Raw genomic sequence first — 12,666 nt, forward strand, 5'->3', positions numbered from 1 at the left:
GTCCAAAAGCATTTACCAAGGATTCAATACTATTATTGTGGAAGAAATGGAGACAAATATGCTAGACAGTGTGCAGTTTGGTGGATTTTCAGGAACTGGATGAATGACAACTCCAAGAATAATCATTAATAGTTTGATATTGATGAGGAGTTTCTAGGGAAGTGTCCCAGGTGCATGTCCTTGGCCTTGTACCATTTAATAATTTCAGCAATGGCTTGGATAAAATAATATATGTATGCTGATTAAATCTGCAGATTACGGTAAAGAATAGTTAACATATAATAGGATACAAAAAAGATCTTACCAGGCCAGAATACAGGGATAAATTTAATAATGATAGATACAAATATTTATACTTAGGCAACTTCATAATTGCAAGATGGAAGAATGTACCTAAAAATGATGTGTTGGTTTTAGTCCAATGCAAATTCAGTTATGAGTCAACAATGTGATGTTTCACCAAAAAGGCTAAGGTGGTCATAGGTTGCATTACAATGTCAGTATACAGAGTTAAGAGGCTTTTATTTTCATGGTATTCTTCCTTAGACAACATTTTGAGTTTTGGATTTGGTTCTAAAAGCCAAATTTTAGAAAGGACCTTGATAAGCTAAAGAGCATATATAAGAAGGAAAGTGCTATGTTATTATTATTATTATTAAAATGCTATACTAGGTTCACTTGATAGAACTGAGATTTTCAGTACAGAGAACAGAAACCACAAAAAGGACAAGACCACTATCTTTTTTTTAACATTTAATTAATTTTTTTTCTCAATTACATGTAAAAAATTTTTACTGTTTTTTTTCAAAATTTTGAGTGCCAAATTCTTTTCCTCCCTCTCCTCTTCCTCTTTTAGAAGGCAAGCAATTTGATATAGACTATACATGTGCAGTCATGCAAAGCATCTTCATATTAGCCCATGTTGCAAAAGAAAATGAAGGACCCCCCCAAAAAAAATACTAATAAAAATAAAGGAAGTTTAAAAAGTATGCTTTAATCTGCATTCACACTCCATCAGTTCTTCCACTGGAGGTGGATAGCATTTTTCAACATAAGTCCTTTGGAATTGTCTTCAGTCCATTATGTTGCTGAAAATATCTAAGTCATTCACAGCTAATGATCATACAATATTGCTGTTAATGTATACACTCTTCTCCTGGTTCTGCTCACTTCACTTTGAATAAGTTCATGTAAGTCTTCCCAGGTTTTTCTAAAACCATCCTACTCATCATTTCGTACAGCACAGTAGTATTCCATCACAATCATATTCCACAACCTGTTTAGCCATCTCCAAAATTGATAGTCATCCCTTCAATTTCCAACACCACAAAAAACCTGCTATAAACATTTTTCTTTGATCCCTTTGGGATATAGACCTGGTAATGGTATTGCAAGGTCAAAGGACATGCATAATAGAGGTGATAATGGGCATGCTTGATTCACCTCTGATCTTATTGAGAAGGCTTCTAGTATGTCCCCATTGCAGATAATGCTAGCTGATGGTTTTAGATAGATACTACCTATCATTTTAAGAAAAGCTCCATTTATTTCTATGCTTTCTAGTGTTTTTACAGGAATAAGTGTTGTATTTTGTCAAAAGCTTTTTCTGCATCTATTGAGATAAACATATGGTTTTTGTTGTTTTTGTTATTTTTTATGGTCAATTATGATATGGTCATATTGACCATATAGTCAATTGCTATGGAGATAGTTTTCCTAATATTGAAACAGCCCTGCACTCCTGTTATAAATTCTACTTGTTCTTAGTCTATGATCTTTGTCACATATTGCTGTAATGTTCTTGCTAGTATTTCTTTGATAACTTCTGCAAATATAATATCTAGGCTCTTTTTTGATCATCACTTTCAGTAGTCTAATAATTTTTAAATTCTCTCTCCATAGTAATACCCAAAGGACTATAAAACCATGAATACCCTTTGGCCCAGCCATACCACAACTAGGTCTGTATCCCAAAGAGATTTTTTTAAAAAGGAAAAGGACCTATATGTACAAAAATATTTATAGTAACTCTTTTTTGTGGTAGCAAAGAATTGGACATTAAGGGGATGCCCATCAATTGGAGAATGGCTGAAAAAGTTATGATATATGACTGTGATGGAACACTATTTTGCTATAGGATGTGACAAAAAGGATACTTTCAGAAAAACCTGGAATGACTTAGATGAAGTGATACAAAGTGAAGTGAGCAAAACCAGGAGAAGAGTGTACACTGTAATAGAAATAATGTACAATCATCAGTAGTGAGTAACTTAGTTATTCTCGGCAATTCAACAATCCAAGACAATACTAAAGGCCTTATGATGAAAAATGCTATCCACCTCCATATAAATAAATGATGGAGTCTGAATATGGATCGAAGCAACCTTTTTTTTTTTACTTTATTTTTCTTGTTTTTTTCGGGGGGGGTCTGTGTTTTATTTTACAGCATGACTAATACGGAAATATGTTTTGCAGGACTCTACATGTATAACCTATTTCAAATTGCCTGCCTTCTAAAGTAGGGGAAAAGGGAAGAAGGGAGAGAATTTGGAAGTCAAAATTTTAAAAAATGAATGTTAAAAATTGTTTTTAAACAATTGCGGTAAATGGAAAAAATAAAATATTTTTTTCTTTTTTCTTTTTTTAAACATAAATTTATTTATTTTTAGTTTTCAATATTCACTTCCACAAGTTTTTGAGTTCCAAATTTCTCACCCCTCCCCCATCCCAAGATGGCATGCACTCTGAATACCCCTTCCCCTGTTCTGCCTTCTCTTCTATCTCTCCCCCTTCCCTTCTCTTATCCCCTTCCCTTTCTGTTTTCCTGTAGAGCAGGATAGACTTCTGTACCCCATTTCCTGTATTTCTTATTTCCCAGTTGCTTGTGAAAACATTTTTTTTTAAACATGTGTTTTTAAAACTTTGAGTTCCAAATTTTCTCCCTTCCTCCCTCCCCACCCACCCTCATTAAAAGGGCAAGCAACTCAATATAGGTTGTACATGTGCAGTTATGCAAAACACCTCCTTAGTAAACATGTTGTGAAAAACTCTATTTCCCTTAATCCTATCCTGCCCTCCCATTTATTCTATTCTTTCTTTTGACCCTGTCCCTCCTCAGAAGTATTTGCTTCTGATTACCCTCTTTCCCAATCTGCCCTCCTCTCTATCACCCCCCTGCTCTCTTGTCCCCTTCTCCCCCTATTTTCCTGTAGGGTAAGACAGATTTCCATACCCAATTGAATGTGTGTGTTATTCTCTCCTTAAGCCAAATCCTATGAGAATAAGATTCCCTCATTCCCTCTCACCTTCCCCTGTTTCCCCTCCACTGTGAGAGACTTTTCTTTTCTGTTTTTTGTGTGTGAGATACTTTACCCCATTCTACCTCTCCCTTTCTTCTCCCAGTATCATCTTCTCTCATCCCTTAATTTTATTCTCCAGATATGACCCCTTAATCTTCAACTCACCCTGTGCCCTCTATCTATCTATCTATCTATATATACATACATACAATTTTTTCCTTCAACTACCCTAATACTGACAAAGTTCTCATGAGTTACAAATATCATCTTTCCATGCAGGAATGTAAACAGTTCAATCTTAATAAGTCTCTTATGATTTCTCTTTCCTGTTTACCTCTTCATGTTCCATTGGAGTCCTGTATTTGAAAGTCAAATTTTCTGTTTAGCTCTGGTCTTTTATCAGGAATGCTTGAAAGTCCTCTATTTCACTGAATGACCATTTTTACCCCTGAAGGATTATACTCAGTTTTGCTGGGTAGGTGATTCTTGGTTGTAATCCTATCTCCTTTGCCCTCTGGAATATTATATTCCATGCCCTGTGGTCCTTTAATGTAGAAGCTGCTAAATCTTGTGTTATCCTGATTGTGTTTCCACACTACTTAATTGTTTCCTTCTGGCAGCTTCTAATATTTTCTCCTTGACCTGGGAACTCTGGAATTTGGCTACAATATTCCTAGGAGTTTTCCTTTGGGGATCTCTTTCAGGAGGAGATCTGTGGATTCTTTCAATTTCTATTTTGCCCTCTGGTTCTAAAATATCAGGGCAGTTTTCCTTGATAATTTCTTGAAAGATGATGGCCTTTGATCATGGCTTTCAGATAGTCCAATAATTTTTAAATTCTCTCTCCTGGATCTATTTTCCAGGTCAGTTGTTTTTCCAATGAGATATTTCACATTGTTTTCTAATTTTTCATTCTTTTGGATTTGTTTTACAGTGTCTTGATTTCTCATAAAGTCACTAGCTTCCAATTGCTGTATTCTAATTTTTAAAAGAAGTATTTTCTTCAGTAATCTTTTGGACTTCCTTTTCCATTTGGCCAATTTTTCTTTTTAGGGCATTTTTCTCCTTATTGGCTTTTTGGACTTCTTTTGCCATTTGGGTTAGGCTGTTTTTTAAGGTGTTATTTTCTTCAGTATTTTTTTGGGTCTCCTTTAGCAAGCTGTTGACTTGTTTTTCATGATTTTCTTGCATCACTCTCATTTCTCTTCCCAGTTTTTCCTCTACTTCCCTTACTTGCTTCTCAAAATCCCTTTTGAGCTCTTCCAAGGCCTGGGACTGATTCATATTTTTCTTGGAGGCTTTGGATGTAGGAGCTTTGATTTTGTTGTCTTCTTCTGGTTGCATATTTTGATCTTCTTTTTCATGAAAGTAAGATAATACAGTCTGACTCTTTTTGCACTGCTTGCTCATGACCCCGGCCAATTACTTGAGTTTTAAACTCCTTGTTAAGGTAAGAGTCTGCTTCCAGTGTGGAGAGTATATTGTCCTAAGCTTCAGGGGTTTGTGTAGCTGTTTTCAGAGATACTTGTAGGGACCTGTAAATTTTCAGTTCTTCCAAGGGGTGAGGTGTTTACTCCTTTCCTGGCCTGTGACCACAAGTATTCCTTTCTGTCCTTTAACTGTGAGGAGGGGTTCCTCTCCACAGCCACTACAAGCTCTACCACGCCAGCGCTCCTCCTCACTCCAGCACTGCCGCCCAGAACTGTGATCCAGATCCACACACGGGCAAAGCAAGAGATTCCTGCCTCAGCACTAGCAAAGAGATCCCTGCAGTCCCTCTCTGATCAGCCACTGGATTCCCCCTCAGTCTGTGGGCTGGAAGCTCGGGAAGCAGCTGCCCCCCCCAGGGCCACACTCTTGGGGAATGGAGTTGAAACCCCCGCTTTCCTCTCTGAGCACCGACAGAAACAGACTTTTCCCACTGACCTTCTAAGTTGTCTTTGGCATTTGTGGATTGAGGAGTGTGGAAACCTCCACAGCTGCCCGCGATTCAGTCCTCTGAGGCCTGCTCCAGGTTTGCTGCAGCTTGCGTGTCCACGCTGCGCTGTGCTGAGCTCCCAGCCCGGCGCGATACCCTTTGTGATCTATCATCCAGGTTGTCTTGGGCTGGAAATTTGTTTCCCTCTGTCTTTTTGTGGGTTCTGCTGCTTCAGAATTTGTTTAGAGCCATTTTTTATGAGTATTTGGAGGGGTTTGGGGGAGAGCTCAAGCAAGTCACTGCTTTCACTCTGCCATCTTGGCTCCGCCCCCAAAAATAAAATATTTTTAATAATTATCTCTCAATCTATTTTCCAGGTCAGTGGGTTTTTTTGAATGAGATATTTCATATTTTTTCTATTTTTCATTCTCTCGGTTTTGTTTTATTGTTTCTTGGTGTCTCATGGAGTCATTACCTTTCATTTCTCCAATTCTAATTTTTAAGGAATTCTTTTCTTCAATGAGCTTTTGTATCTTTTTTTTTCCCATTTAGCCAATTCTATTTTTAAGTTCTTTTCGTCAGTGAATTTTTGTACTTTTTTTTCCATTTGACCAATTCTGCTTTTTAAGGAGTTTTCTCTTCAGTGGATTTTTGTGCCCTTTTTTACCATTTGGCCAATTCTGTTTATTAAGGTATTTTTTTTCCCAGTATTTTTTGTGCCTCTTTTACCAAGTTGTTAACACTCTTTTCATAATTTTATTGCATCTCTCTCATTTCTTTTCCCAATTCTTTTTGTGCCCTTCCAGGAACTCTTCTTGGGCTTGTGTCCAAATCACATTTATTTATTTATTTGTTTGTTTTTAGATCATGTGATATCTTCTTTTGAATTTCTGTCTTGATCTTCCCTGTCACCACAGTAATTTTATGGTTAGGTTCTTTTTTTGTTTTGGGGGAGATTTTGCTCATTCTAACCAATTTCTTGACTTTTAACTTTATGTTTTCTGGTTTTTCATGCTGCTATTTTCAGAGCTAGTTCTGGGAGGTCTTTAGGTTTTTGGTTCTTTCAAGGTATTATGATCTAAGAAGTGTAGTCACTACCCTCCTTGCCTGTGCTCTCTAGTCTTTACCCAGGAAGGGACCTTGTTCCCCTGTAGCTACATTTGCTAGAACTCCTCTTGGCCCTTGAATGGTGACCAGGGTCCCCACTCTCCTGCAAACACAATCACTAGTGCTCATTTCTGCCTTGAAATTGAGATGAGGATCCCTACACCACAAGCACCCTTCTCCACCCTGGAACTATGATGAGGGCTCATGCATTCCCCTGGTCATATGTAGTATTGCTCATTTTGTTCCTGGAACTGTGACCAGGTCCCCTGCTCTTCTGGAATGCTAGTGCTCCTTTCTGCCTTACAACCGAAAATAGGGGCCCTGCTCCCTTCTTAGTGACAAATACTTTTTTCTCTACCATGGAACTGTGACCAGGTTCCCTGTCTCCCTGCAGTTGTAAGCATTAGTGACCCTCTTTGCCCTGGGACTGTGATCAGAACTGCATATGGGCTATGCAACAGGGTCCTGAACCCAGCACCAGCAAAGGGTCCCCTATTATGTCTTTCTGACCAGTTGTTAGATCCCTTTACTGTCTGTAGGCTGAGACCTCCCGAAGCTGCTGCTGCCATGAAGCCTCTTCTAAGGTCTGCGGCTGGCGCCAAAGTAGGGCCTGCACTTGTGCTCCAGACCAACCATCACCCTGGTAAAACAGCTCTTTTTCACCTACCTCATTGTCTTGGGCTGGGAAATAGTTTCTCCTTACCTTTTGTTGGTTCTGCAGATCCAAAATATGATTTCAGGCATTATTTTAAAGTTGTTTGGAGGGGAATTTGGGAGAGTGCAGGGGAGTTCCTGCTTCTCCTCTGACACCTTGATTCTGCCCCCCTGAGATAGCTAGTTTCCAATATCTGAAGGTGAAACATATAGAAAAGGGAACATCCTTTTTCTGCTTGGCCCCAGAGGGCAGAAACAGAAGCAATGAATTGAAGCTTCAGAGTAGGAAATTTAGGAAAATTTTCCAAACAATGTTTTGATACTTAAATACTACAATAGTTCTATGATCTCATCAAGATCAGCATCACCTACAACAATGTAGATCTCAAACTACCCTCACCTTCTTATCCTGTGTTACTCTTATCCATGTCTCCCCATACATTCTACACAGAGGGAGTATGCCAGACATGCTGGGAGTCATCTTCTAATTCTCTTGACTTCGCACAGATACTAATAGAACAGGCTGTTATTTCTTAGTCTTGCTACATGGCAAGATCTGGTCATACATCTCTCTGAAGACACCATTACTTTGCTTCTTATTATTAGCACCTCATTGGTAATAGGTCATGGCCTGTTTATACCATGTATTTTGCTATAGCTTTTTGGGCTACTTTTACCCTTAGTTATTTAGAGCTCATGGCACTCTATGACTTGTAACCATACACTAGAAAAATGTATATTCTTATAGTTATCCAGAACTGGAAATAGACTGCCCTAAAAAGTTGAGGGTTCTTCCTCACTCAGGTTCTTCAAGCAAAGACTATTTCTCAGGTATAGAGAAAATTCATGTTCAAGTTTGGGTTCAACTTGATGGTCACTGGGGTTCCTTCCTCCTAGCACCACTGTGAACTGGTTATTATAGATAGGGCCAGGTACATAATAAGCCCTTAACAAATGCCTGTTGAGGGGCAACCAACTGGTGCAGTGGATAGACCACTGGCCCTGGATTCAGGAGGACCTGAGTTCAAATCTGGCTTCAGACACATAACGCTTACTAGTTGTGTGACTTTGGGCAAGTCATTTAACCCTACTGCCCAGCTGGAAAAAAAAAAAGAAAAAAATGCCTGCTGACTTACTACGAATAGGCATAAGCTAGGGAATCCTGACTGGCAGAATTTTTGGTCTTACTATTTCGACATCTGGGTAGCAGACACTACAATTTTTGCATATGGTAGATAACCTTCAGGAGCCCAAAGTCAACTCCATCCCATAATGTCTTCAGGTAAGATAAAAGTTATGATTAGAAAAAATAAGTAATTTTTGCTTTTATCTTGTTGGTTTTAAATGGTCATAATACTTTCTAATAGTTCTCATTTATTTGCCATCTAGTTAAGTATTTTTAATGGCACCACAGAAAGAAAAAATACATTCTAGACTCTTTTGACCTAGCTTGAACAGGAAAGCAAGAAAGCCTGAGGAGCATTTGAAAGTTCGTAGCCCAGGATTTTCAGCTTCACTTTAGAATTAGCTCATGCTGAGGAATTCTTGACTCCACCACTTTCAATGCTAAATATTGAGGCAGTAGAATGTCTGAACCTGGGAGAAAGAAAAGCAATTCTTGCCCTTTCACATGAACAAGAATACTTTGTGTGCTTTAACCGTCCTCATGTTAGGAAGAAAATAAGATAATTATTATATAACATAAATTCAATGTGATATGAAAGAAGTAAGTGCTTATACAGATTTCCACAAAATTATATGTCATTCTCCTTTAAAGCTTAAAGTTCATTGGTATTTGTCAAAGGAAAAATAATATTCATTCAATAAGTAAACTCCTATTGTGAAAATACCTTTTGTATTGTCAAGTTTTGCAACAACTTTTTGTTCAGCCACATTCCAAATTATCACTAAGTGGTCTGCACTGCCACTTACAAAGATGTCAGGGTTGTGGGGACACCAAGAAATTGCAGTGATTGTCTTTTTATGTTCAGACATAATGGCATGCAATTTGAATTCATTGTACTGATGATCCAGCTAAAAGAAAGGATACACACAAAACAAATACATTAATATGTCATTTAAATTTATACACTGTTCATTAGAAAGTTTGATAAAAACCAGAGATTTGAATATACAAAGAAACTAATCTTGAGATTTGCTGTAAAAGAACTGAGACTAATTAAGAATTAGAGATTTCAAAATTTTCATTTTAACTTTTAAACATACTTGCAAAGATTCTGAACATATGAAAACTTCCTTTTCTTTATAAGGACAATGACTGTATTTTTACGATATAGTCTATCTTAGACTCGAATATTTCAAGTCTTGGCTGACTCTCAAGTTAATCCTTAGATAGCAATCAATCAATATTTAGATACAAAAAAATGGAAGATATTTATATCATTTATTTGAGCAAAATATATTTAGCTTCCCATAATCATAGAATCTCAGAGGTGGAAAGAACCTCAAAGGCTATGGAGTCCCACCCATATCTAAAAAAGAATTATTTTTACAACATACATGACATAGTCATTCAAATACCAAATAAGGAGTGAGCCTACCACCTCCCCAGGCAGACCATTACACCTTTGTAGATACTTAATATTTTCACAAATTATGTAATTCTAGAGCTCTCCTATACAACAGAACTACCTGGGGTACAATTATTTTTTTTAACTACTTTCATCATTTCAGCACAAAAGGATTGAATTGCCAACTATTCACTTGATTTGGTTATTAAGTTGACTGAAAAAAACCACCTTTTTAATACCCTGGTATCTTTTTCTTGCTGTTTTCTAAATGTTTCCTATTCTTCATTTTGAAGCTAAATGAAAGAATGTATTTTTTTCTTACGTAATTTTATTGTATAATTCATAAATGTGATTAAGGCTTATAGGTAACGATAAGAGAGGGAGATAGCTTTGTTGATAGAGACCTGGCCTTGGAGTCAGGAAGTACTACATTTAAGACCTAATGTAAATTATATGTGTGTGTAAACACACTCATATATGTATATATTAGTTAACCTGTTTCTGACTCACACTGGCGCAGTGACTCGGAGGAGGTCACTTAACCACTCAGGACTTCCAGCAATTCTCTAACACTGTAACACTACAAAACAGTTGTTGATCTGCGTTGGTAAGGGGAGGTTCCTCACCACAAGCTCATTACACTGAAATAGATCCAATTAATAAATGTATCAGTGGGGAAACTTGCTAATTATTTAAAGAAAAAATTTTAGCATGTGTAATTAATTTTTAGTGACAGACCAAACCCTTGAGTGAACATTTAAGCTGAAATGAATAATAATATCTTGTATGTTTATAGTACTTCATGGCTTTCAAAGAGCATCCACATAAATTATTATATTTTAAGTTAATGGATCTGTCAGTTTGATTTATTTATCTTTCACATTGATTTTTACAACACAAATTTTCCATTAGCATACATTTTATCTTAATAAGGCTTTAGGGCAGGGCTCTGTGGTTAAATTTAACTTCTACTTTCATGTATATATTAAATCCTTGAGTTCACTAATTGAGTTTGTTTTGATATTTTATGGCACCCAAAATTTTCTCACAGATTTTTTTAAAATTACCTATAAATATATTATAACATATAATATATTAAACTTTCTAGATGATCTACTTAAATGAAATCTACATGTTTTAAATTGCCAATCATAGAATATATTTAAATCTTTTCACTAGGTTTTGAATCAGTATGTATGATATTCTAATGCTTCTAAAATGATTACTAATTAATCTGGTAAAAATATTTGCAATGACATTCACTGGAAAGCAATAATAAATTATGAACAATTAGAAAATTAAACTAGTTAAGCTTTTAAGTTAAAAACTCTTCAGTACAGGTTCTGGCTACATAATAACTTCTAATACCTCATAAATCTATGATTTCAGTGTAGCATGACATTGCCTCTGGATTCCCAAAGTCTATGCCAGTGGAGAGCAAACTCTGTAAAATACTCTAAAGAATGTCTCATTGACAAACTACATACATCGATTGTCTGGGGACCACCCTAGTTAAGTTCAGCAGTGACTATCTACTAAGAGCTAAAGAGTACTAAGAATAATGGAACTAGATTTTTTGAGTCTGAAACTGAAATATATACTTGAGTGTTTGTATTCAACATTTGGCTTTTATTCATTGTTTTTACAATCATCAGGTAGGTCAATTCCCCTCACAGTATACTGAGCTCAACAAATCTATCAGAATTCTTTCGTTGTGTGGAAATTTTCTTATACTAAATGCTGCTTGAAACACAGGCCACAGACAACAGCTTGAAAATCATGAGAAAATTGCTCTCTACTAATTGTAGCATGGACAGCTAAGTGGCACAGTGGATGGAGCAGCCGGCTTGGAGTCAGGAAGGCCTGAGTTCAAATCTAGCCCCACACACTTACTAACTGTGTGACCGGGGGCAAATCACTTAACTCTGTTTGCCTCAGTTCCTCTTCTGTAAAATGAGCTGGAGAAGGAAATGGCAAACCACTCTAGTATCTTTGCCAAGAAAACCCCAAATGGAGTCATGCAGAGTTAGACATGACTGAAATGATTGGACAACAACAATAACTGTAAAAGTAAATCAGTGAAATGGAATATGTATTTGTTCCCTTTGTACATATAAAAAAGCTCTCTCTCAGATTATAAATACATATAATATTATAAATAATGCAATACTTACATATAATAAATCATTAAAATTTTAACCAATCTACTAAAACATTATTTAAAATAAGTATATAAAATGTACAGATACTATAAAATACAGCACATATATATATATATATATATATATTTAAATCCCTAAAGGAGGATGCCATAAGAATATTTCTATAATTCCCAATTAAAAATTAATTTTATAAGAATTAAATATAAACCTATAACATTACAACTTCCATGAAGTATTAGATTATTAATAAGTATTAATTTTACCTGATAAATATAGATTGCTAGAGTAGCACAGTAAGCAAATCTGTCTCCACTAGCTGCACAGACATCTTTGTTCCAAGGCTGACACCCAGCAGCCAACAGGCCCACTTGCTTGACTTTTGGGCATCTTTGACTAGAAGAAAGAAAAGTGTGAAGAAATACCAGAGTAATTTCCATTGTTCAATAAATCATTTTATCATTCAATGATAAAGCACAGAATTTCAATCATCTTGCACTTTGAAAGTCTTCTGAATTCAACTCAATTGTGCCAAAGTGGCCAGAGAGGTTATTAACATACATAAAGCCCTAGTAAAATCTACTTTCACATTTTCCCCAATGACTATACAATCTATTCCTTTGGGACAATGTGAGAATTGCCTACTTAATTCTATTTTTACACTTTATAATACTGAATCAGATAAAATTTCTCACTTAAAGATAGTTATATTTTCATCTTTTGCAAATTTGAATTACTTTGTAATTTAGGAGGACTTTTCTGATCATTGTCTCATATAGTTGAATATCTCATTCTTCAGAATAATTGGAGAATAGGGCCTATATTTATAAAGTGCTTAATACTGATTTTCATTAAATATTTATCACAATATCCCAGTGTACACTATTTTTTGTGGACCGGATCTATGATTATATTGGTATAGGGAATTCTACTTAAGAGAACCCCTTCTACCAATGCAGATTATATTATAAAGAGCTGCTTGGGGCACTGAGAGGTTA

At 36.1% G+C, this 12,666-nt stretch overlaps 1 protein-coding gene across 6 annotated transcripts in view; it reads right to left on the minus strand.

Annotated features, from left to right (window-relative positions):
* The window catches only part of WDR17 (WD repeat domain 17), a 95,929-nt gene extending 83,869 nt beyond the window's left edge, over positions 1-12,060 (minus strand). For 5 of the 6 annotated variants that reach the window (XR_013483996.1, XR_013483995.1, XM_078148376.1 and 2 more), the window contains exons 1-2: positions 11,935-12,019; positions 8,829-9,012 (exon numbers count right to left, since the gene is read on the minus strand). Coding sequence is in view for 4 of the 6 variants with exons in the window: in XM_078148376.1 (XP_078004502.1) it covers positions 8,829-8,973 (145 nt within the window). In the remaining 2 variants the exon portion in view is untranslated. Of the gene's footprint in view, positions 1-8,828; positions 9,013-11,934 lie in introns of all 6 variants that reach the window. The other variant, XM_020997883.2, reaches the window with a different exon arrangement.
* Positions 12,061-12,666: the final 606 nt, after the last annotated feature.

Source organism: Phascolarctos cinereus, unplaced genomic scaffold (assembly GCF_003287225.1).
Source record: "Phascolarctos cinereus isolate Bilbo 61053 unplaced genomic scaffold, phaCin_HiC Scaffold_9;HRSCAF=440, whole genome shotgun sequence".
NCBI classification, from domain to species: Eukaryota; Metazoa; Chordata; class Mammalia; order Diprotodontia; family Phascolarctidae; genus Phascolarctos; species Phascolarctos cinereus.